This window comes from Cynocephalus volans, chromosome 9, assembly GCF_027409185.1.
Source record: "Cynocephalus volans isolate mCynVol1 chromosome 9, mCynVol1.pri, whole genome shotgun sequence".
Classification (NCBI taxonomy): Eukaryota; Metazoa; Chordata; class Mammalia; order Dermoptera; family Cynocephalidae; genus Cynocephalus; species Cynocephalus volans.
In genome coordinates, this window is record NC_084468.1 from 45,609,309 (window position 1) to 45,633,622 (window position 24,314).

Consider the following 24,314-nt stretch of genomic DNA (forward strand, 5'->3'; position numbering starts at 1 on the left):
ATACAAGTATTAGCATAGCTCTAACTTACTTGACCACAGATTTAAAAAGAATCTTTAAAACCTAATTATAGCCCACAGATACACGTTGGTAAATGCTGCTTTAGGTTATACTTTAGCTGAATCTGTTTGCTGGATCTCAGTTATAATATAATTTAAGGAGCCCTTTTGCCTTTTAAGCCAAATAGCAACAGGAACTTTTCACTTTCTTCACTCCAAACTTAAAACATCACAGGCACAAATCCCAAAACACTGAAACTATGAAAATGCTCTTAACCAAGTGGATCTGTCTAAACTGGAGTGTTACTCATACAACTGGTTTAAGCCTCCACTAGGTTGGTTCTTGTGCCATGTGGACAAGTTCTGAACTCATTCCACTTTGCAGTCCCCACAAGTTCTAGCACATGAACTATTTAGTTGTGACTTCTTTCCACCTCTTGCAGTTCCGTCATCCATCCGGGACTTGGTTGACGACCACCATGGCTCTACTGGAGGGCAGACGGTGAGGTGCACAGCTGAAGGCACACCTCTTCCAGATATTGAGTGGATGATTTGCAAGGATATTAAGAAGTATGGAAACCAGATGTTCCTTATTCTTTTGTGGTCAGAATGTTTCTTGATACAAAGGACCTCAAATGCATTTTACTTCTTCTGATGGCCCTTTTTTATATTTGTTATTTTATTTTATTTTATTTTATTTTATTTTATTTTATTTTATTTTATTTTATTTTATTTTATTTTATTTGGTAGCTGGCTGGGGCTTGGTGCTCTGAACCTGTGGCCTTGGTGGTATAAGGTTGTGCTCCAGCCAACTGAGCTAACCGGCCAGGCCTGTATTTGCTATTCTTATCTGGCCTAAGGGTCATGTTATTCATAAACTACAAGATTGGGTTCTGAACATGGACCTCAGCTTCAGGGTGTGAGTGTTGATGAATAGCTGTAAAGAGAAGGTCCATGGCTGTCATCAGATCCTAAGAGGGTGTCTAATTTGAAAAACGATGAATTTTAAGATCCACTGTCCCAAGAGGGTTTTGATTACCCCTGCCCGCATTCTCACTTCACATTTCTTATTTGGTGAACTACGCTTGGTGGCTAGACTGGAGTGTGAACGTAAATGAAAATAGTGCCTGTGTAACTATTCACATGTCATTCACCTGCCTGCTGTTTGGTGGGCATTAAATCACCAGTTCCTCCTCCTTCCCCCATCTCTCCACTTCCTTAAATGGACACATGAGCTATGTGTTCCACTTCCACTCATGGCGACTGGCTCTATTGGTTGCTTCTTCCTGAAGGCTGAGACTCCTAGTCCTACCCTCTCCTAGGGCTAAGAGACAGACTTGGATGTTGACTGAAGCTGGAATCTAGCTCAATACAGAGGATTGCTCCAACCCTAGTGACACTTTAGGGACTCTTCTCAGTGTGAGTGGTGAGAAGGGAGGGCATCACACCTTTTGGGGGGGTGGGAAATTGGGATCGTTAAACATGCTTGAAGTTGAAGTGCCCTGTTTGCTCATAGGTTCAATCAGGAATTGTTAGTTCTATTTTACTGAACTTCTCCTTCCTACCTAAACAGTTAACGTTCAGTTATCCACATATAGGTTATTCCTTGAGGATGTGCAAACAAGTTTTAATGTTAATCTGCATATAAAATAAAAAAGTCAACCTATAGCACCCCGAATTGTAGACAAAGTCAGAACTGCTTTCCATCTTAGAGGATTCCCACTGCTCCATTCATCTCCAGAACTCCCAATAATTGGCTCTGTACTTATGCCTTTTTTCTCTCTAGATGTAATAATGAAACTTCATGGACAGTTTTGGCCAACAACGTGTCAAACATCATCACAGAGATCCATGCCCGAGACAGGAGTACCGTGGAGAGCCAAGTGACATTCACCAAAGTGGAGGAGACCATTGCAGTTCGATGCCTGGCTAAGAATCTCCTTGGGGTTGAGAACCGGGAGCTGAAGCTGGTGGCACCCAGTGAGTTGCTCAACAGTCAGGACAACTATAAGTCATCAGCTGAGCCCTGTCTCCCTCAGGCACAGCTATGAATCCCAGATGGGGTCAGATAGGAGTGAAGGTCCCAAGGCAGAAATTCAGCTATGAATGCACCTAAAGGGCCTTCTCTGGGCATCTAAGCCTTTCTTTCACATTCAGATCCCAAAGTACATCTTGCAGAGGCCCCTCTGCAAGATGTTTTGCTCATCTAATAATATAGCTCCTCAGTCTTTTGAGTCTGGGCATCTGTGTATGGGGATGGAGGATGGGGAAGAAAGGTCTTCTATCTCATTGCTCCTTACCACAGTTGAGACAGGTTGAATTCTACAAAAAATAAAAAAGATGAATGAAACTAATAGCAAAACAAACAAAATGTAACCTTTCAAAATAAGTTTTATAATAAAGCTTATAAAGTGGAGGTTTCTGTACTTACAGTAGCTCTCAATCTCATTTACTAGTCTTTATTGTTCCTATTCAAATTCTCTCCAAAAGATTACTTTTGAAGAACGTTGGAAGAAGTATTGAGTTCACTTAATTGAATTTTGTCCCTTTCTCTTCTAAGGGAAGAGTTGGCTTAGTTTCATGGGAGTAGATGTCTGAGAGATGGCATTGCCCATCCCTAAAATGAGCCAGGCAGCCCCCACACTTCCCTATCAGTAATGAGAGATCTCTGGGCCAAGACACAACCACACCACCTTCCTGCCCCTCTACATGTTCATGAGGAAATTCTCCACCGTGCCTTTCTCTCTTGTCCCCTAGCCCTACGTTCTGAACTCACTGTGGCGGCCGCTGTCCTGGTGCTGTTGGTGATTGTGATCATCTCACTTATTGTTCTGGTTGTCATTTGGAAACAGGTAGGTATGTTCTGAAAAACCTAAAAATCTTTGAAGCCATAAGAACAAGAAGAATTGCAACCTAGTTCAGTACTTGGTACAGAGAAGGAGCTCAGTAATTATTAGTCGAATGAGTATGGTTGGACCCTGCTATGTCCAGTCACTTTGCTGCTGCAGTGAAACTTTGGTGCACTGGGACTTTGGTAATTCACCAGTTCCCTGTCCTGGTCATTTATAGAAACCAAGATATGAAATTCGCTGGAGGGTCATTGAATCAATCAGCCCCGATGGACATGAATATATTTATGTGGACCCAATGCAGCTGCCTTATGATTCGAGATGGGAGTTCCCAAGAGATGGACTAGTGCTCGGTAAGTTCCTAAGGGGATGACCTCCCAAGACTCCCTTCTCTTTTGTACACAGCTTTACTATTTACAGACCCATGGCTCAATAAGGGATCTGTGCTTGTGCTTAGTAAGAGCTGGCAATATAAATTTGCTTTCGGAAATAGATTTCTGTCTTGAAAATGAGTTAATTGGATCACTGCAATGAATTTTTTTTAATCTCATTTCATAACAAATTATGGTTAAAGAAAATTTTACAAAGGGAGAAGAGAACACGAAGAGGCCTGGCAAAGATACCCATTTGCTTTGGAAATGAAACAAATTAATAATGAGATGAATTTCTGTGACTAAAAAGGAACAGATGAGAGATGAATGAGGACAACCACAAAATGTATTTTGATGTAGCACATTCTGAGGGTACATCAGTCACTTCCTTATATATATTTGGAATGGTACAGAAAAATATAGGTACATCTTAAAGCAAAATATGTAAAAATAAGCAGGCCAACTTATCACAAACTTTTCAAATACTTTAATCCTGGATTGAGACACCAAGTATATAAAGCTTTATTCCAAGAGAGTTTTTTAAAAAATGACATTCTGAATGAATGAAAACAAGACAAAGGCAAATGAAAGTTAGAGCTAGAAGTTGTGCCGCAATGAATAATCTAACGGTATATACTTTGAAGGTTGCCTGATACAGGTTTTAATTATTTACCTGTCTCATTCCAAAATACAGAAGAGTTTAGGTCTTCTTAGAGAGTTACTTAAACTGAAATCAAAAAAGGCCCCCCTAGCTGCTCCCAATTTTAAATACTTATACCTAAGCTTTCTTTATTATATTTTCTTCCTTGTTTCCCAAAAAGGGACAAGGAGCTTAGAGAATTTAAAAAGTAATAAAATATGGAGGGAAAGGGTGAAATCCCTAATATGCCAAGAGGCATTTCTTTGTCTCTCTGCTCCTGGGTATTGTGAAGTTGCTGGTGAAGCAATACCTTTCCAGGTACAACCTCCAGCAACGCAGACATGTGGTAAGAGTTAGTGTTGGCTGCTAGGGTCTGTTAGGAGTTGAGTCATTCCCTGGTGTGGCTATTCATGGTGAGACTAACACCCTGGGAAATGTTCCTGTTAGACTGTGAGCGCTTCAAGGGTGAGAGCAGATTCAATTTCTTTTTGTATCTCCCAACATGAAGCAAAGTGCTGTGCTCCCAGGGCACGTTTAGCCTTTGCTGTAGTGGCCTTCCTGACAAATGGCAGCAATCAGCCCAGTTCAGATTTTTACTTTATTACTTCTTAGAAGCAACAGTATTTTGAACACTGAAGTATTTTTTCCAGTGGTTAAGGATTTATTGATGCAAAAGATGTCTGTGTTTGTATGTGGAAAACAGAAGGGTAGAGCACCAGGGGGGTTTGGGAGAGCCACAGAAGGCAAGAGCCAAGGAGCCCAGGAGCTGGTAGACAGAGCGCTCGCACCAGGGAGGGCTGCACCCTCCTTTCTCCCGGCTGTGTTTTCCTTTCCCTTGCAAATGTTATTTGACAAAAACAATTACACTAATTTCCTTCCCTGTGGGCTCAATTCTGGTTTTGACAGGATGACTTAGAGGAATAATTATGCTTACTCAGCATAGGAAAAACACCAACCCAGCTGTGCACCCAGGAGTGCTGGCTGGTCGTGGTAAATAAAGCTGGGGAGCTGCCTGGAGTTTGTGTGTGTTAATTGTTCTGATTGCCCATAGGTCGTATCTTGGGATCTGGTGCTTTCGGGAAAGTGGTTGAAGGAACAGCCTATGGATTAAGCCGGTCCCAGCCTGTCATGAAAGTAGCGGTAAAGATGCTAAAACGTAAGTGCTCCTTCCTGGGGATTTTTTGAACGTGGAGTCACAGAGCTAGTAAATAACATATTTAGCACTAGATCCTGGTTCTTTTGAATCTGGACTATTTTGTCAATTATTTAGATTGCTCTCGTTGACCTTAGGTTGTAAAATCAAGAATCGTTATTTTTAGTGACTTCTTTTTACCCAAAAGACTAGGGATTAGTTATTAGAGTCTAGACCGATTCACTATCTTCTTTTCTTTTAGACTCTTGTTAAATAAAATGATATCCAATCACAGGATTAGTCATGCTCTTGGCTTTTTCTGAGAATGGGAAATAGGTAGTTCAGTTGAACCGATGTGATTTATTTCTTCAACAGCCACAGCCAGATCCAGTGAAAAACAAGCTCTCATGTCTGAACTGAAGATAATGACTCACCTGGGGCCACATTTAAACATTGTAAACTTGCTGGGAGCCTGTACCAAGTCAGGTAGGCTCACTGACCTGGCAATGAGGGTGTTCGTTGAATACCTATGACTGTGAAAACTGCTGAACCAGGTTTACATTTCCCCCACTCTCCAAATCAAACATGCCAGTGAATATAAGTCCCTTGAATGGAGTCAGATGGTTGCATTAAATTGATTGAAGCTCTTTGTTTTTGAGCAATACTTCTTGCCAGTGCAAACAGCGCTTCATGGCTTTTCTGTTCTTCATTTTCATACCCATCTCCTAACTGGTTCTGGTTCTGGTCCTCACAGGCCCCATTTACATCATCACTGAGTACTGCTTCTATGGGGACTTGGTCAACTATTTGCATAAGAATAGGGATAGCTTCCTGAGCCACCACCCAGAGAAGCCAAAGAAGGAGTTGGACATCTTTGGATTGAACCCTGCTGATGAAAGCACACGGAGGTGGGTACAAAGAGAGACATTGCCATGTGTCATTGTCTTACAAGTCTCACACATGGAAAGGGTCCATGTCCTGATAGATTCCATGTCTGCAGATTCAGTGTCCAAGGTAGCAAGAGTTAAACTGAGGCAGGAATAGAATTGGGACACACCCCAGGGAGGCTGCTCATAAATATTCAGATCAGATCATCACTGTCTGCCTCTTTATCTGGCAGTTAATGGACTCATAACTCACTTGGCTACAGCTTATCTACCAAACCAGTTAGTATTTTACACCATTGCACCAGCACACAAGATGGAACAAAAGGGGCAGAGGATTGCCACTGGGGGGCCTTTTGGGACAAAGGACGAAGGACGGAGAGATAGAAGGTCAGGAGAGTGTGTATCTCTGGGAGAGATGCCTGTGCACTTTCTTGGCGTGTACCTTCACTTGGTAACAAAGCCCTATTATGTTCCATTTCTCTGTCCCTCTCTTCCTTCCCTTTTGCTGGTCCTGTGAAAAGATCTTTCTTTTCATGGATAGACCAGAAGCCTGGATCGGCATCTGGTAACAAAACTACCCTACCCAGTCATCCCATGATAGGGCAGATAGATGCATGATTTCTGCAGATGTTTTGGATTGGAATATCATGTGAGAAGGCCTTACTGATAGGTTTGAATGAAGGAGAGTAGGAATCATTGTGGGAGCCATTCTGCAGTTTATTATATGATCCACTTAGGACTTACAAAATGCAGCTCTGGCCGAGAAGCCTGAGTTCTTGTACCTCATGAGAAACTGCCTTAGGATCTCCAACCTTAAGATACTGGTTTTTGCCAGACCTGGACCTACAAATCAAGCCAATGATAGTGATGTCTACTGCAGAAACCTACAAGTGGCTATAAAGATCTCTGTAGATAAGAAGTTCTATAAGATCAGCAAGTACAATGAATCTACTTAACAATGAATTACTCAATGGACACCCACATGAGTGCTAAATTTATTGAGTAGCAGGAATTGTCTGCCCAGGCCACATGGCCCAGATTCAGGGCTTGTGAGTTTTAAAAAAAAGAGAAAGAATAATGACAGACTTAATGTAATGAATTTTTCAAACTTTAAATATAAGAACATGTAGAATGTAGCCACACTGTCCTAGGTGTGGCTCTTCAGAATGTCTATGCTTCTGCTGAAGATGTGTGGAGGACTGGCACTGAAAACAGATAAGTAAGTAAATAAATAATAACAGTCACAGCAGCTAACGTTTGTGGAGCCCTTTATATATACTAGATACCACATCAAATAGCCCCTAGGCTTTCCCATCTCTGTAAATGGGAAAGTGCTTCCTCGACCCTCAGGTAGAGGCATTTTCCTTATATGCTATCAAAATCTTCCTTCACAGCACACCTCGGTTTGCACTGATCCATGTGTTTGTGTGATTATCTGATTCATGCTCATCTCCTCGACTAGACCACCCCATGTGAAGGGTGCGGACTGGTTTTGCTCTTGCTCCTCTTGTAGCCCCCATGCCTCCCACAGTACCTGGCACAGTAGGCACCCAAAGCATGATCTACTGACTGTTGAGTGACCACTCCAGAGGGGCACCTAGGTAACATTTCTTTTTTGTTTTTACAGTTATGTTATTTTATCTTTTGAAAACAATGGTGACTACATGGACATGAAGCAAGCTGATACTACGCAGTACGTCCCCATGCTAGAAAGGAAAGAGGTTTCTAAATATTCGGACATCCAGAGATCACTGTATGATCGTCCAGCCTCATATAAGAAGAAATCTATGCTAGGTAAAATTGTCTATATTCACTCAGCATATTATGATCTTCCAGTGGTTTAATATGATACCTAAAATACTTAGAGGAAGGTGAACAAGGATGGTAAGCAGATCTGCTATGCCACATGGGCCCTAAATGCCACATGGGCCCTAACTGAGTCTGTGGCATGTTTTCACAGGTTTGTGGCCTGTGAATTGAAATGAAAAAGAATACAGACAGACTTAGTGTAAGGAATTTTTTAAACTTTAAATGCAATCATTTTAAAGAATTGTTTATTCTGATATAATGACCTTCCTCTTTTGTTGTTAACATGTCTTTTTTAAATTTTTAAATAAAAGTTTGGTGATAATTGATACTTTTTTTCAATATCCTTACTTAGCAAAATTAAAAGTTGGCAATCTTATGTTGGTTTCTCAAACTGTTTTTTTCCTTAAGTTTTATAAGTCTGGTATCTATGAGTTCCATAACCCTTGCTCTTAGTTTTTCTAACATCCAGTTTGTGATAGAAATTGGAGAGTAGACAATTTGAGGTGATATTTTCTGACAAGTGTTTCTGTTGAATGTTGTTTGAAGGTGGACTCATCAGTTTTCAAAGCAGAGGAGTATATGGCAGGGTTGAATTGATTAGTGAACTCCTGGGAGCCTAGTCAATGTCCCCACCAGATGGACCACCTCACATCTGCTCAGGGGTGGCCCCTCCAGGGCTCTAGTCTAATCATAGACTTGGAGTAGTATGGCTGCTAGCTGGGTCTGACATTGGCCTGTCCTGTGATCTTGTCTTATTGGGTCTGAGCCCTCCCATTAGTTGAGGCAGAAAAGTGTTGAGCTGCCATGGAAATTGTTTTGAAAATCACTAATGTGTTCTGAATACTCTCAGTGTTCTTAAGTGAAAGGTACAATCCATTAAAAAAGGAATGTGCTTGTTTTGCAAAGCACAGTACATAATAATATTTTCCATTTCTGTAGTTCCAAGTTCCATTGACTTCTCATTGCCAAATGGGTGAACTTCCAAGCGCTTTTTAAAGAGGAGCCAGTAAGAGTTATCGGAACCAGAGCTTCCTCTCCCCTCACATATTGTTAAAAATAGTTTACATTGCTTCCCAGGCTGAGCTGGTGGACTTGGCACCAGATGTCAGAGGAACCTGAGTCATGCTCAGGCCCAGGCCCTGCTGGCAGACAAGCCACTGCTCTGGCCCTCCCCTAGCTGGCTGAAAAAATGTGAATGGCTGGAGCTACTCTTCAGTTGCCTGAAAATTTTCAAAAAGAGCTGAGAACTTCTGGCCTCAATTGCCTTCTTCCTCGAAAACCCTGGGACTTTTCCAGATGGAACTGGTGAAAGTGGACAAGTTACAAGCAAAGGAACTCAGTGCAAAGTCATTGGCACTGATCTTTAAGATTGCTACCATGTCTGATTGGTGGCTGATTTTATTGACAAATTATAACCCAGGTACTACAAAGGTGGCTTTAAAAAGAAAATAAAGCAATTCCCAGAAGCTACTTTTTCAAAAGGGCCCTCATGTGTATTCATTATGGAAGATTTTAGTGTTGTGTGTGTGTGTGTGTTTTTCAATTGTATTGATATTTAGTTTTGTGGGGTACAATGTGTTGTTTCAACACATGCATACACTGCACAATGAATAACATAGGGTACATAGCATAGTTTTGTACCTGTTAGTAGTCCACTCTTTTTCCTCCCAGCTTCCGGTAACCATTATTCTACTCTCTATGTCTATGAGAATCACTTTCTTTTTTCCTTAGATTCAATGAGTGAAACCATTCAGTATTTTTCTTTCTGTGACTGACTTACTTAATATGACAGTTTCCAGTTCCATCCTTGTTGCTGCAAATGATAGGATATCATTTCTTTTTATAGCTGAATAGTATTCCATTGTGTATATGTATGAGTTTTTTAATCCATTCATTTATTGATGGGCATTTATGTTGATTCCATCTTTTGGCTACTGTAAATAGCATTATGGTGAACATGAGAGTGCAGGTGTCTTTTTGATATATTGCTTTCATTTCCTTTGGAAATGAAATAGCCAGTACTGAGATAGCTGGATCATAAGGTAGATCTATTTTTAGTTCTCTGAGGAAACTCCAAACTGTTTTCCACAGTGGCTGTACCAATTTACACTCCCACCAACAATGTAAGAGGGTCCCTTTTCTCTGCATCCTTGACAGCATTCATTATTTTCTGTTTTGTTGATAATAGCCATCCTAACTGGAGTGAAGTGATATCTCTTGTGGTTTTAATTTACAATTCCCTGATGATTAGTGATTTTGAGCATTTTTTTTCATGTGCTTGATGGCCATTTGTATTTCTTCCTTTGAGAAATGTCTATTCAGGTCCTTTGCCCATTTTTTAATTGGTTCTTTTTTTTTTTTCTTTTTTTGCTTTTGAGTTCCTTATATATTCTGGATATTAGCCCCTTGTCTGATGTGTAGGTTGCAAACACTTTCTTCTATTCTGTAGGTTGTCTCTTCACTGTGTTGTTAGTGTTCTTTTCTATGCAGAAGCTTTTTAGTTTGATGTAGTCCCATTTGTGTATTTTTGCTTTAATTTCCTCTGTGTTCATGGTCTCGTTCCAAAAAGCACTTCCCACTTCCATTTCATGTAGCATTTCTCATATATTTCCTTCTAGTAGTTTTATAGTTTTGGGTCTTTAATCCTTTTTGAGTTGCTTTTTGTGTATGGTGAGAGTTAAGAGTCTAGTTTCAATCTTCTGCATGTGGATATCCAGTTTTCACAGCATCATTTATTGCAGAGGCTGTCCTTTCCCCACCGTATATTTTTGGCACCTTTGTTGAAAATTGGTTGGCTGTAAATGAGTGGATTTGTTCCTGGGCTCTCTATTCTGTTCCATTGGTCTTATTTTATGCCAGTACCATGCTGTTTTGGATACTATAGCTTTATAGTATATTTTGAAGTCAGGAAGTGTGGTGCCTCCAACTGTTCTTTTTATTCAAGATTGCTTTTGCTATTTGGGGTCTTTTGTGGTTCCATACAAATTTTAAGATCATTTTTCATATTTCTGTGAGGGATGTCATTGGCATTTTGATAGGGATGGTGTAGAATGTGTAGATTGCTTTGAGTAATACTGACATTTTGATGTTGTTAATTCTTCCAACCCATGAAGATGGTATATTTTTCTGTTTATTTGTATCCTCCTCAATTTTATTCACCAATATTTTATTATTTTCTTAGTAGAGGTTCTTCACCTCTTTGATTAAGTTTACTCCTAGGTATTTCACTTTTTTGGTAGCTATTGTGAATGGGATTACTTTCTTGATTTCTTCTTCAGCTATTTCATTATTAGCATATAAGGAAGGCTGTTCACTTTTGCATGTTGATTTTGTATCTTGCCACTACACTGAATTCATTTATGAATTCCAGTAAATTTGGTGGAGTCTTTAGGGCTTTCTATGTATACAATCATGTCACCTGTAAATAGGGATAGTTTGACTTCCTCCTCTCCAATTCGAATGCTCTTTATTGCTTTATCTTGTCTTAGTGTGCTGGCTAGAACTTCCAGTACTATGTTGAATAAGAGTGGGGAAAGTGGGCATCCTGTCTTGTTCTAGATCTTAGAGGAAAAGCCTCTAATTTTTGTCCATCAAGTATGATATTAGCTGTGGGCTTGTCATATACGGCCTTTATTGTGTTGAGGTACATTACTTCTATACCGAGTTTGTTGAATGTTTTTATCATGAAAAGGTGTTGAATTTTATCAAATGCTTTTCTGCATTTATTGAAATGATCATATGGATTTTTTTCCTTCATTCTGTTGATGTGATGTATCACATTTATAGATTCATGTATTTTGAACTATCCTTGCATCCCTGGGATGAATCCCACTTGATCATGGTGAATGATCTTTTTAATGTGTTGTTGGATTCTGTTTGCTGGTATTTTGTTGAGGATTTTTATGTCTGTGTTCATTAGGAATATTGGTCTGTAGTTTTCTTTTTTTGTTATATCTTTTTCCAGTTTGGGTATAAGGTTAATGTCAGCCTCATGAAATGAGTTGGTAGTATTCCTTCCTCTTCAATTTTTTGGAAGTTTGAGAAGAATTGGTATTAGTTCTTTAAATGTTTGGTAGAATTCAGCAGTAAAGCCATTTGGTCCTGGGGTTTTCTTTGTTGGGAGACTTTTTAATCACTGCTTCAATCTCATTACTTGTTATTGGTCTGTTTAGGTTTTCTAGTTCTTCATGATTCAACTTTGGTAAATTATATGTGTCCAGGAATTTATGCATTTCTTCTAGGTTTTCAGTTTGTTAGCATATAGTTATTCATAGCAGTCTCTTTTGATCCTTTGTATTTCTGTGGTACCAGCTGTGATGTCTCCTTTATCATTTCTGATTTTATTTGGGTCTTCTCTACTACCTCCCCCCACCTTTGTTAGTCTAGTTAAAGGTTGATCAATTTTATCTTTTTAAAAACCAACTCTTTGTTTCATCAATCTCTTGTATTTTTTTTTTTTTAATCTCTAGTTCATATATTTCTGCTCTGATATCTGTTATTTCTCTCCTTCTACTGATTTTGGGTTTAGTTTGTGCTTGTTTTTCTAGTTTCTTGAGGTATGTTAGGTTGTTTATGTGAAGTCTTTCTTTTTTTTTTTTTTTGAAGTCTTTCTTTTTTTTTTTTTTTTTGATGTAGGCATTTATTGCCTCTTAGAACTGCTTTTGCCATATCCCATAAGTACTGGTATGTTGTGTTTTCATTTTCATTTGTCTCTAAGAATGTTTTAATTTTCTTCTTGAATTCTTCTTTGACCCAGTCATTGTTTAGGAGCATGTTGTATGTATTTGTACAGTTTCCAGTGTCCCTTTTGTTGTTGATTTCTAGTTTTATTCCATTGTGGTCAGACAAGGTAGTTGATATTTCAGTTTTTTTAAATTTGTTGAGGCTTGTTTTTATAAGGTCTATTCTTAGAGAATGTTCCATGTGCTGCCGAGAAGAATGTGTAATTCTATTGCTGTTGGATGAAATGTTCTATATATGTCTGTTAGGTCCAATCAGCCTAGAGTAAAGATTAATTCTGACGTTTTCTGGTTAATTTTCTGTTTGGATGATCTGTTCTTTGCTGAAAGCAAGTTGTTAAAATCCCTATTATTGTGTTGGAGTCTATTTCTCCCATTAGATCTAATAGTATTTGCTTTATATAACTAGGTGCTCTGGAGTTAGGTGCATATATAATTAGAATTGTTATTTCCTCTTGTTGAATTGATCCCTTTATCATCATATAATGACTGACCTTATCTTTTTTACTTTCCTTGGCTTGAAGTATGTTTTATCTGATATAAGTATAGCTACTTCTGCTCTTTTTTGGTTTCCATCTCAATGAAATATATTTTTTCCTTCAGTTCAGTATGTGTCTTTACCAGTGAAGCAAATTTCTTGTAGGCAACATATTGTTGGTTCTTGTTTTATAATCCATTGAGCCACTCTGTGTCTTTTAATTGGGGCATTTAATCAATTTACATTTAGAGTTATTATATAAGGACTTGTTACTGCCATTCTGTTTCTTTTTTTCTGACTGTTTTGTTAATCCTTTTTTTCTTTTTTCTGATCTGTCTTCCTTTGTGATTGAGTGGTTTTCTCTAGCAGTGTATTTTAATTTCCCACTATTTATTTTTGTGTGTCTTTTAAGTTTTTGTGTTATGGTTACCATGAGGCTTACAAAAAACATATTACAGTTATAACAGATTATTTTAGACTAATAACAACTTAACTTTGATATATATATATAAAAAAGAAAGAACCAATGCCAACTCTATGCTCTGGTGTCCCCCCCTACTTTTTGACTTTTTGTGGTTTTGAGTTACATCTTTTAATATTGCCTTTATCTTATACAGCTATTGTATTTGTTGTTGTCTTGTTAGGTGTGTCCTCCAGTCTTCATACTAAAGATGTAGAACTTTATTGACCCCCTTGTGACATTGGAGTACCCTGAGGTTGCCTGTGAACTTACTCTACTAATGAGTTATGTACCTTGAAAAGTTTTCTTGCTGCTGCTTAGTGTTGTCTTCTTTCACATTGAAGAACTCCCTTTTTAGCATTTCTTGTAAGGCAGGTATACTGTTGGTGAATTCTCTTAGCTTTTCTTTATCTGGGAAAGACTTTATTTCTCCTTCATATTTGAAGGTTTGTTTTGCTTGATAGAGAATTCTTGATTGACAGTCTTTTTCCATTAGCACTCTGAATATATCATCCCATGTTTATCAAAGATGTATTTACAGTAGATAAGACATGGAACTAACCTAAATGTCTATCAACAAATGACTGGATCAGGAAAATGTGGTTTATACACACAATGGAATACTATTCAGCCATAAAAAAGAATAAAATTCTGTCATTTGCAGCAGCATGAATGAACTTGGAGAACATTATGCTAAGTGAAATAAGCCAGACACACAGAGAGAAATACCTCATGTCCTCACTCATAAGTGGGAACTAAAAAAAAGAGAAAGAAAGAAAGAGAAACAGATAAACAAGAATCATAATAATGTTGAACTCTCATAAGGAGAGAAGAAAACTGGTTTCTATAGCCAGGAAAAGGAGAAGAGGAAGGATACCAAGAAATGAGTTAATGGACACAAAACAGCTAGTTAAGAAAAATAAGTCCTATTGATGTATGGTCAAGCTAGGCACCTATATAATAGTAATTTACTACATGTTATCAAATGACTAGAGGAGAGGAGATTGAATATCCTCAACACAAAGAAATGATTATGTTTTATAATGATGAATATGCTAACTATCCTGATATGATCATTTGCACATTGTACACAAGTAATGATACTCAAGTCTACCCCACAAGTATGTATAATCCATTGTGCTTCAATAAAAAGAAAAAAAAAAAGATAGAAAAAGAATGGAAGAAAACCAGAATGTATCATCCCATTCTCTTCTGTCCTGTAGAGTCTCTGTTGAGAAATCTGCTGAGAGATGTATTGGAGCTCTGTTGAATATTGTGTGTTTCTTTTCTCTTGCTGCTTTCAGTATCCTTTCTTTGTCTTTGGTTTTTGATGATTTGATGATGATGTGCTTTGTGGTGTTCCTCCTTGGTTTGAATTTGATTGCTGACCTCTGAGAGCCCTGTACCTGCATGCCGTCATCTTTCACCATACTTGGGAAGTTTTCAGCCATTATTTCCTTGAATATGCTTTCTATATCTCTTCCTTTTTCTTCTCCTTTGGGTATGCCAATTATGTGAGGTTATTTTGCTTGAGGGAGTCCAATATTTGCTGTATTTGTTTCCTTTTTTCTTTTCTTCTCTGATTTGATAATTTCATATGTTTTATCTTTGAGTTCACGGATTCTTTCTTCAGTTTGATAAAGTCTGCTGTTGGAATTTTCGAGTTTTTCAGTTCATATAATACATTCTTTATTTTTAGGATTTCTCTTTGGTTTTTTATAATTTATTTGGTTCCTTTGTCAAGTCTCTTATTCTGTTCCTAGATTGTTTTCCAGATATCATTTAACTTTCTATCTGTATTTTCTTGTGATTCCCTGAGCATCCTTAAGAGGATTATTTTGAATTCTCTGTCAGACATTTCATAAATCAGCTGTTCCTCTGGGTCCATTGCTGGTGCTTGGTTTGTTTCTTCTGATAGTGTCATATTTCTCTGTTCTTTCTCGATCTTTGTGTCTTTACATTTATGCTGGGCATTTGACTCTGCCCTGGACCTAATTTGTTGTCCTTTGGTCAATCCAAAATGGGGGAACTTCCTGTGGGGACCAGCACATGAGCCCTGTGGTTGAGCTAAATTGCTGCTTTGCTGCTGATTCCCTGGGGGGGAGGCTCTTCCTGCAGCTCAGATTTTAATTGTTGGCCTTTTAATCGCTTCTGGGTCTTGTGACGTCAGGTACACCTGGGCTGTGTGGATATTCTGGCCTGGGATGTCTTCTCGGCAAACTGTTCCCCCTGCAGTTTTATTGCCCTGACCAATTTCCCCTTAGTGAGCCTCTACCGATGGGAAGGCAGATGAGCGGCCCACCGTGCACCCCAATGTTCTCCCTGCCAGCCAGCCTCCCCCTGCACTCCAAATGCTTCCCATGGGGTGGGCTGTGTGCCGGTCCCTTTTGATGACTCATCGGCCTCTGGGTGGCTCCTGTTTTCAGTCAGCTGTGCCCCTCACTTCTCTGTGGGTCCACAGGAACCCTGTCAGTGGTCTTGCTGGCCCGGGGTATTCTGAGGCCTTTTTCTCTCCTGCAAACTCCAAGCAACTTCATGCAAAGGGCTCAGCTGTGGCTTTTGCCGGCTCCTGCTCCATGTGCTCACTGGGGCTGGCCCTGAAGCAGCCAGGGTCAAAGCAGTCTGAGTGGTCCCTTCTTTCTCTCACTGTGGCTTCTCCCACCTTTATGAATTCTTCAGGTCTCTCCTCCTCTTCCCCCGAGCTCCAGTGGTCCCAGGTTGGCAGTCTTTGCTTTTTAATAGTTGTATATTGCTTGGTTGTGGGAGAGAGTGATGCCTGGGACTATCTATTCCGCCATCTTCATGACATCTCCTCCCTGTTTGTGTGTTTTTAACTTGGTTGGGGCGACTTGCTAACAAAGGTTGTAAAAAGAAATTTGGAAGGCAAACTAAAAAATATGTGTGAGAACCCATAGAGAGATCACTTTAAACCAGTCCTTATGGCACTGTGTGTGTGTGTGTGTGTGGGTGTGTGTATATACAGTCAGCCCTTTGTATCTCTAGGTTCCCAATCCATAGATTCAACCAATTGCAGGTTGAAAATATTTGGAAAAAAAGTTGCATCTGTACTGAACATGTACAGACTATTTTTTTCTTGTTAGTATTCCCTAAGTAATACAGTATAACTACTATTTACATAACATTTACATTGCATTAGGCATTATAAATAACCTAGAGATAATTTAAAGCATATGGGAGGATGTATATAAGTTATATGCAAATACTATTTCATTTTATGTCAGGGACTTGAGCAACCGTGGATTTTGGTATCCTCATGGATACTGAGGGATGACTATATATATATGTGCATATGTATGTATTTTAACCAGATATATGTTTCTGCATATATATTTCTTTTTTTAAGATAGAACCTTTGCATAGTTTCAGTATCTACCTGCGAGGTCTAGAACCTCTATAAGAAATTACTTTTGGGTATGTTCTCTGTACAAGCCTCTGCAAGCTGACAAGCAGCCTGGCCCGGCGGGAGTCACTGGTGGTGGGTGATGTTTCCTGCTCTCCACCAGCACCAACACATTTCATTCCTTCTCTGCAGACTCAGAAGTCAAGAACCTCCTTTCAGATGATAATTCAGAAGGCCTTACTTTGTTGGATTTGTTGAGCTTCACTTATCAAGTTGCCAGAGGAATGGAGTTTTTGGCTTCAAAAAATGTATGTTTAAGGGGCAGGGACCTCTTTATACCTGGCCACAGATTTCAGAGTGAGGGGAGTGTGGAAGGAGATATTAGCAGATCTGGGAGAGGCCAGTAACAACGGCTGCTTCTAATGTCCACCGGCCTCACTTCCTCTGCCTCTAAGCAGGGCAAGGGGTCTGATGTCATCAGGGATCCATTTTTCTCCACAGCGTTCTCTTTCTCAGGAGTGGCTGGGGTGGTTGGCTGGGGTAGGTGAGCTCTTCATGCGATGTGTGTACCAGGTGGTCCCTAGTGCTGCCACGGAGCAGGCAGTCTGGCAGGGGTGATGCTGTCTAGCCACAGGCAGAATAACCCTGAAGTTGTTTCTTCTCTTTCCACACAGTGTGTCCACCGGGACCTGGCTGCTCGCAATGTCCTCCTGGCACAAGGGAAAATTGTGAAGATATGTGACTTTGGCCTGGCCAGAGACATCATGCACGATTCGAACTATGTGTCGAAAGGCAGCGTACGTACTCTCTCCCCTCAATCGGCATGCTCATCCTCCCTCCCCTTATCCTCTGAAGTCAGGTGTTAGCTGCTAGCCATTCGATGCCCATATTTTTAACATAAAGTCCATGAGATTCATGAATGGGCTCCAGGGAGGTCAGTAGGAGCAGCACAGGCTCTGCAGCCGGACTGCCTGGGTGTGAGTACCAGCTCTAGCACTTACCAGTATGGGGATTTGGGGCAAGTAACTTGACAATTCTGTATCTTGGTTTCCCTGCCTGTAGCAGGGAGGTGAGAATAGTACCTATCTCCTGAATCACTGTGAGGGATTAAATCAGTTAATTCACATAAAGTGCTTAGGACAGTGCCTGGCTTGTAGAAGCACCCAATAAGTGTTAGCTACTAATACGTAAATCGTATGTATGCATGTATAAGCATGCATTCCCAAAGATAGGATCTCTAGTTTTTAAGTTTTTATCAGAGTTTCAAAAGGCATCTGTGACCCTCTAAAATGTTGGGACTCTTTGAGTGAGTATATCTTAGAGGCACAGTTTTCTTACAGATAGTCATTCTATTGTATACTTGGACTGTTCTCCCCATCCCTTCCACCTCTAAGCAAATGAAGTAGCTTGGGATACAGCTGCTACCTGTAGGTACAATTCCAAATACCCCACAGGGTATAGTTCACAGGGTTGCTGCATCTGCCCAGAGAAGGACACTGGCCTGGATCCATGCTCTGTGTGTTTCATGTACTTATGTGGCTTTGACCTGTAGCCATGGCTCTTCCTATACAACTTTTGGCACCTTGAACAAATCACTGTGTTTTGGTGGAGCCGATTTCTCCCCTGTTCATATAAGGTTATGAGTCTGTTTTCTCCCCAGCAATCTTAGAGGGCTGAAGAATGTTAATACGGCTAGTTATTATATGTACCTTCCTCAGTTAGTTTTTCCATCAAAGGTTGGACCAGCTTCACAAAAGAGGCCGCAAAATTCATCTTAATGTCCAACTCTTTGTAGTGGTAGGAAATTATTATTTATTTCCTACAATTCAAAAACTGTGATCAGCTCCCAGATCACTGTATCTATTCTTAATTTTGTTCCTAGGAATATCTGAAAATAGGGACAGGTCCATTTAGGGCTCACACTTTTTGGGTAACAATTCAGAATGAAATAGTTTTGGTCATTATTCCTTTGGAGGACATAAGAGACAACATTGCCCATTCATCAGCTATGTATTGAGTACCCTCTAGGCACCAGGCTCTGAGGTACTGCAGTGAACAGAACACACACAAGAGACACTCATGGGGGGCAGATAATTAGTGCACGTTACTAAGAGTCAGAAAAACCCCTGTCCTTCTCCACTGCTGTCGATCATCAATGCGTAGATTTGGGTTTAATCCCCTTTCTCTTCGCCTGCAGACCTTTCTCCCTGTGAAGTGGATGGCCCCTGAGAGCATCTTCGACAACCTCTATACCACACTGAGCGACGTCTGGTCTTACGGCATTCTGCTCTGGGAGATCTTTTCCCTTGGTATGGGCCTGACATCTCTGCTTGTCTGGGCTATTCTGGAACAACATGGGAAGGGAAATGTACCTTTCCAAGCTCCAGGATGTAGACAATGTTTAGATACCTGGTGGGAGCCAAGCACACTGCAGCCACCTCACCACTATATTCTACCCCCAACCCTGCAATGTCTGAGGTGGGCCCATGCAGGCTGAGACAGGGTCTCTGGGGGCTGCACACTTGCCCCTGGCAGTGCTCCTGAGACATCCACTTCCCAGCTGCTTTTTTGTTTTGGACTTGGCGTTGAATGGGCTTGTCAGTGGACAGGTGCTCCTTCCTCACCTGATGGCCATCGACGCTCAGGGGAAAAGCAGTGTGGCCCTTCCTGGTCATCAGTCTGAGGAGAGAAACCTCCTAGGCACTCTGTCAGTCAGACAATCAATCACCGGGTCACGAACCACGCAGGTGCCCTGTGCTGCCAGGTGAGAGCCCTAAGAGAAGGTCAAGAAATGACTCTGACCTCTGCATGGTTCGCCTGGGAGATGAGACTTACACATTTAGTCATAAACTGTGTGGTACTGATTTTTTTTCTTTCCGTTTGGCCAGCATGGGGATCTGAACCCTTGACATTGGTGTTACAACATCGCGCACTAACCAGCTGAGCTAACTGGCTAGCTCTGGTACTGACTTAAAATTGTAATTTGAATGCAGAAAAAGGAGATAGGAGTCCTGGACTAGTTGTGGAAAGTTTCCAAGAGAACTGAACTTGACCAGGCCTGTGAAACATTTCATGAATTTACCTGTTATCCTGATGTGACAGTAAAGTGCGTCTTCTCTCCTTGGTCTCCTTTGTCTGTCCTCATTCTCCCTCCGTGGTTGGTCACCATGGACCATCCCAGGGTGTGGTGTCATGAGGTCTCATACCCCATTAAAAGCAGAAAATTATCTATGCATTTCAAGCCCCAACTTTTACTTTTGCTTTAATTATTTGATCATTTTTGGTGAAAATGACTTTCTTGGCCTCAGTGATTTGGAATTTCTCTTTATATTTCTTGTTCATTTTGTATATGTGGGTCCAGTAGTCAGAAACATGGAAAAACACTATAACGCTTTTTCCGAAGGTGTAGAATTTTTGCCTAAGGTGCTTGGACTTGACCAACTAGAGTCCTAGTTAAATTTAACATTTGAGCAGGCCTCTGAAGTCAAGGAGATGATAACGCTTCATTTCCTTGAAAGAACCAGTAAGTACTTCAAGGCTTTAGGATCTGAATGGTTTTTTAATAGTGCTCTGTCACCCCAAGTGTTTCAGCAACGTACTGCGCATTTGTTAGTCCTGGTTTTCTTCTTTGACTTTTAGGTGGCACACCCTACCCTGGCATGATGGTGGATTCTACTTTCTACAACAAGATCAAGAGCGGGTACCGGATGGCCAAGCCTGACCACGCCACCAGTGAAGTGTGAGCTCCTTCCCCGTTCATGGGCCTGTGTTCATGTCCAGTGGGTCTGTGAGGGTGGGGGACACCTAACACTCCTCCCTGTGCCCACTCTGAGTTCTGTCTGTTCCTCTGCAGCTATGAGATCATGGTGAAGTGCTGGAACAGTGAACCAGAGAAGAGACCCTCTTTCTACCACCTGAGTGAGATTGTGGAGAATCTGCTGCCTGGACAATATAAAAAGGTTTGTCTGGGCCTGTTAAGATGGGCGGAAAGGCATGGGCAATGGGAGAAGAGAGTAGCTGGTAGTTATGCCAGCAAGCAGTGCCATTCAACACTGTTTTAAAGGAACATTTTCAAAGGAGGAGAAAGACTGTGATCTAACAGTCGGGGCTTCCTGGAGCTCTTCATGGCCCTGGTAGCAAGAATGAATGAAAACCCTCCCATTCCCGCAGGCCTTCCCTTTCGTCTTAAGTGTGCCACACCTGTAAGCACTTGATTCTCCAGGTGTTTGAATATCTGAAGCTACTGTGTAGTTAGAAGTTGCAGGGCATCCACAGCCGTAAATTGCTAATTGGAAGGCCCTTAAATTCATGCAAAATTGGCTTTTATCTGACAAGAAGGAACAACCTCAGCTGTTATCTGTGGCTCCAGCTGGTTTTTTTTGAGTAAGAAGAACTATTCAGAGGAACAAATGTAATTTCATGGAACCTAGAAGGATACATAATGAATGAAACATTTCTCCTGAGACCTTGAGAAGGAACCCGAGACACACTTGTATAATAAGTTTGGTTTCTTACATTCGGATTGGTCACCGTGTAGACCTTTCATGCTTATCACTTCTCTGCCATCTTCTGGAGGAGCAGCATTAGGGGCTTGCATGCTGTACTGGAAGTTAAATACTTTTGTCTGTTGATGATCTCACTGCCCACTACAACTCCCGTAAGTGAGGCAGTGAGGAGGCAGAAGGAAATTGACCTTAGGTTGCTCAAAGATGCTCTGATTGAAGGAGATGTGTTGATGGGAAGAGATGGAAACTATTGTTGAAAATAGGGTCTTTTTATATTAAAGGTTAGACTTCCCCAATGTTTAGGGACAAGGAAGGCTTTGGGTACAATGCTCCCTATGGAAGTTTTTGCCATCTCCTATTAGGGCCCCTCCAAGCCCTGAAGAGACCATGTGCTAGGGACCAGATGGTCCATGCTAGTCCTGGGGGGTGGGAGGGGACACAGTGTAGCTCCTGACCTGCAGAAAGGGCTCTTGGTGTCTTAAGAACTACTAATAGAAGCTCTCTGCCATTGGCAGTCCTTTCCTCATGTCCCACATCTCTGAGGATAGTTGACATATGACTCTCCTTCACTCGTCTAAATCCTATGTCTATGAGGTCATTTGGAAACACACATAGTTAACTAATAGTAAGTTGTGAGTGCCTAGATTCATTCTGAGGCTTGGTCAATAACACTCGATTAAACGTGTTAAATGAATGTTTATAGAGTTATGAAAAGATTCACCTGGACTTCCTGAAGAGTGACCATCCTGCTGTGGCCCGCATGCGCGTGGACTCAGACAATGCATACATTGGTGTCACCTACAAAAATGAGGAAGACAAGCTGAAGGACTGGGAGGGTGGCCTGGATGAGCAGAGACTGAGTGCAGACAGCGGCTACATCATCCCCCTGCCTGACATCGACCCTGTTCCTGAGGAGGATGACTTGGGCAAGAGGAACAGGCACAGGTAGACGTGGCCTTAGCCTCTCCATTTCCCCTCCCCCCAGCACACCTGAAGGAGAGACCTCCTGCCACAACTGTGAGGGAAGCGAGTTCTGAAATCTCCAGGGGGTCAGTACTTTGGAAAGTACTTTCCAGATGATTCTAATATGTCCCCCTGAGGCTGGGGCTGGGGTGTGTGTGTGGTGCGTGCATGCTTCCCCGATGGAGAATCTTTGACTTAAGTCCCCGATTAATCTGGGGACTTAAGAATCTTTGATCAAACTGATACAGCAACTGTAATTATTATGATTATGTAAGCTTCTCCTGGTGTTGTCTTAAATAATGTTGAACTGAGGAAAAAATTGAGAGGCTAGACTGGGTTATTTGATGCTACATCAGTGGTACTTAACCCTGGCTGCAAGTTTGAATCACTGGGGAGATTTTAAAACTACTGCTATACAAGCCTCACCCACACCAGCAAGTTAGAATCTCTGGGGGTGGGGGTCCAAGTGCTCCCTGGCTGACTGTTCTTTCTAGCTTCATGTTATAGGAAATGTCTAACATGTGCACAATTCACGTTACAGTAAGCTGTCAGGTGTCCACCACCCAACTTCAGTGTCCATGGATTCATGGCCAGTCTGGGTGCGTGGACAGCCCATTCTACTCCTCCTCTACCCCCTCTGGATTATTTTGAATCAAATCCTAGACATCTTATCATTTCATCCATACATATTCCAGTATGTATCTTGAAGAGATAAGGGCTCTATTTTTAAAAGTAACTGCAGTTGTTAAAAAGTTATTAAAAATAACTATGATACCATTTTCACACCTAAAAAATAGACAGTAAATTGTTAAGAGCATCAGATATCCAGAGGTCAAATTTCCTTGATTGTCTTACAAATATTATTGTATTTGGTTTGCTCTTTTTCAGGAAAAAATCTATGTAAGTCACACATTTCATTTGGTTGATGTCTGTATGAGTTCATCTGCCTCTTTTTTGCCCCCTTGCATCTTATTTATAAGAAACCAGAGTGTTTGCCTGTAGAGTTCCCACATTCAGAATTTTGCTGATGACACTCTATAGTGTCTTTCTTGCATGCTTCTGTCTCCTATCTTTGTTGTGAGCTGGTAGTTAGTCTAGAGGCTTGAGCTGACTCGGGTTAGGTTTTTGACAAACACACCTCAAAACTGGTGCTGTCAGCAGGATTCCCACTGTCTAGTTGTCTCTTTTGTGGCATCAGTGGTCATTACTAATGCCCAGCCAGGACTGAGACACATTGGATCACATGGTCCAGATGTAGGAGACCATGCCCCAACTCCCCACTTTCTTTGTCTGTATGGTGACCCTCAGACAGAGGCAGGAGAAAGTGATGACCGTGGTCACGTCGCTTATGAGTCTGTGTTCTCTCCTCTTCATTTGGGTCATTAACTTTCTTCTTACTCAGTCATTCCATTAACTACATACGATTATTTAGGCAGAAGCACATAGTGTTTTTTTATTTTTATTTTTTTCACATAGCTTTATTATAGAGGCAAATGATTCTGACCTTTTTTAACCAATGTAGGTATAAGAGATAGACAGCCCTTATTTATCTGCATGCACCAGGTAATTTTAAAAGTACAGTTTTTGGAATGTGTTATGATATTAGTGATGGGGCAAAGTAGCCTGTCTGACTCACTTTTTTAATTATGCTTTGCTCAGGCCAGTTTTTACAATGTGTTTATGCTCCATAAGCAAACAGTGTTTCTCTGGGTTTTGGGGGTCGTGGTAGAACTACAGGGCAGTGAGGGGAAGGCTGGACAGTAGGTCTAGGGCCCTCTACCTCAGATCTTTTCTTCATTTGGTTACTTTGTATTTGGGGCTCTGTCTTCGAAACTAAGTAGGAGACACCAAGATACTTCACCCCCAATACTTCAGCACACATTCCTAAGAATAAGAATACTCTTCTACATAACTACAATATCGTGATCACATGTAGGGAAATGAACAACTATTCTCTATCATCTAATACCCAGACCCTATTCAAACTCAGGTAAGAGTTTGAATAATAATAAAAATGGCAGCTAACATTGATCGAGCACTTCTTATGCTCGAGGCACCATGCTCAGAGCTTTATGGCTGTTACCTCATTTAATCACCCTAACAGGTACAGTGTTAGGCCTTAC

General features: G+C 40.9%; 1 protein-coding gene across 1 annotated transcript in view; it reads left to right on the forward strand.

Moving 5' to 3' along the window:
• The window catches only part of PDGFRA (platelet derived growth factor receptor alpha), a 39,554-nt gene that overhangs the window by 11,531 nt on the left and 3,709 nt on the right, over positions 1-24,314 (forward strand). Inside the window, exons 8-21 of the mRNA XM_063107779.1 lie at positions 441-567; positions 1,784-1,977; positions 2,755-2,849; positions 3,067-3,199; positions 4,909-5,013; positions 5,365-5,475; positions 5,744-5,897; positions 7,504-7,670; positions 16,916-17,031; positions 17,398-17,520; positions 18,921-19,032; positions 20,363-20,462; positions 20,577-20,682; positions 21,932-22,173. Of these exons, the coding sequence (XP_062963849.1) occupies positions 441-567; positions 1,784-1,977; positions 2,755-2,849; positions 3,067-3,199; positions 4,909-5,013; positions 5,365-5,475; positions 5,744-5,897; positions 7,504-7,670; positions 16,916-17,031; positions 17,398-17,520; positions 18,921-19,032; positions 20,363-20,462; positions 20,577-20,682; positions 21,932-22,173 (1,885 nt within the window). The remainder of the gene's footprint in view (positions 1-440; positions 568-1,783; positions 1,978-2,754; positions 2,850-3,066; positions 3,200-4,908; positions 5,014-5,364; positions 5,476-5,743; positions 5,898-7,503; positions 7,671-16,915; positions 17,032-17,397; positions 17,521-18,920; positions 19,033-20,362; positions 20,463-20,576; positions 20,683-21,931; positions 22,174-24,314) is intronic.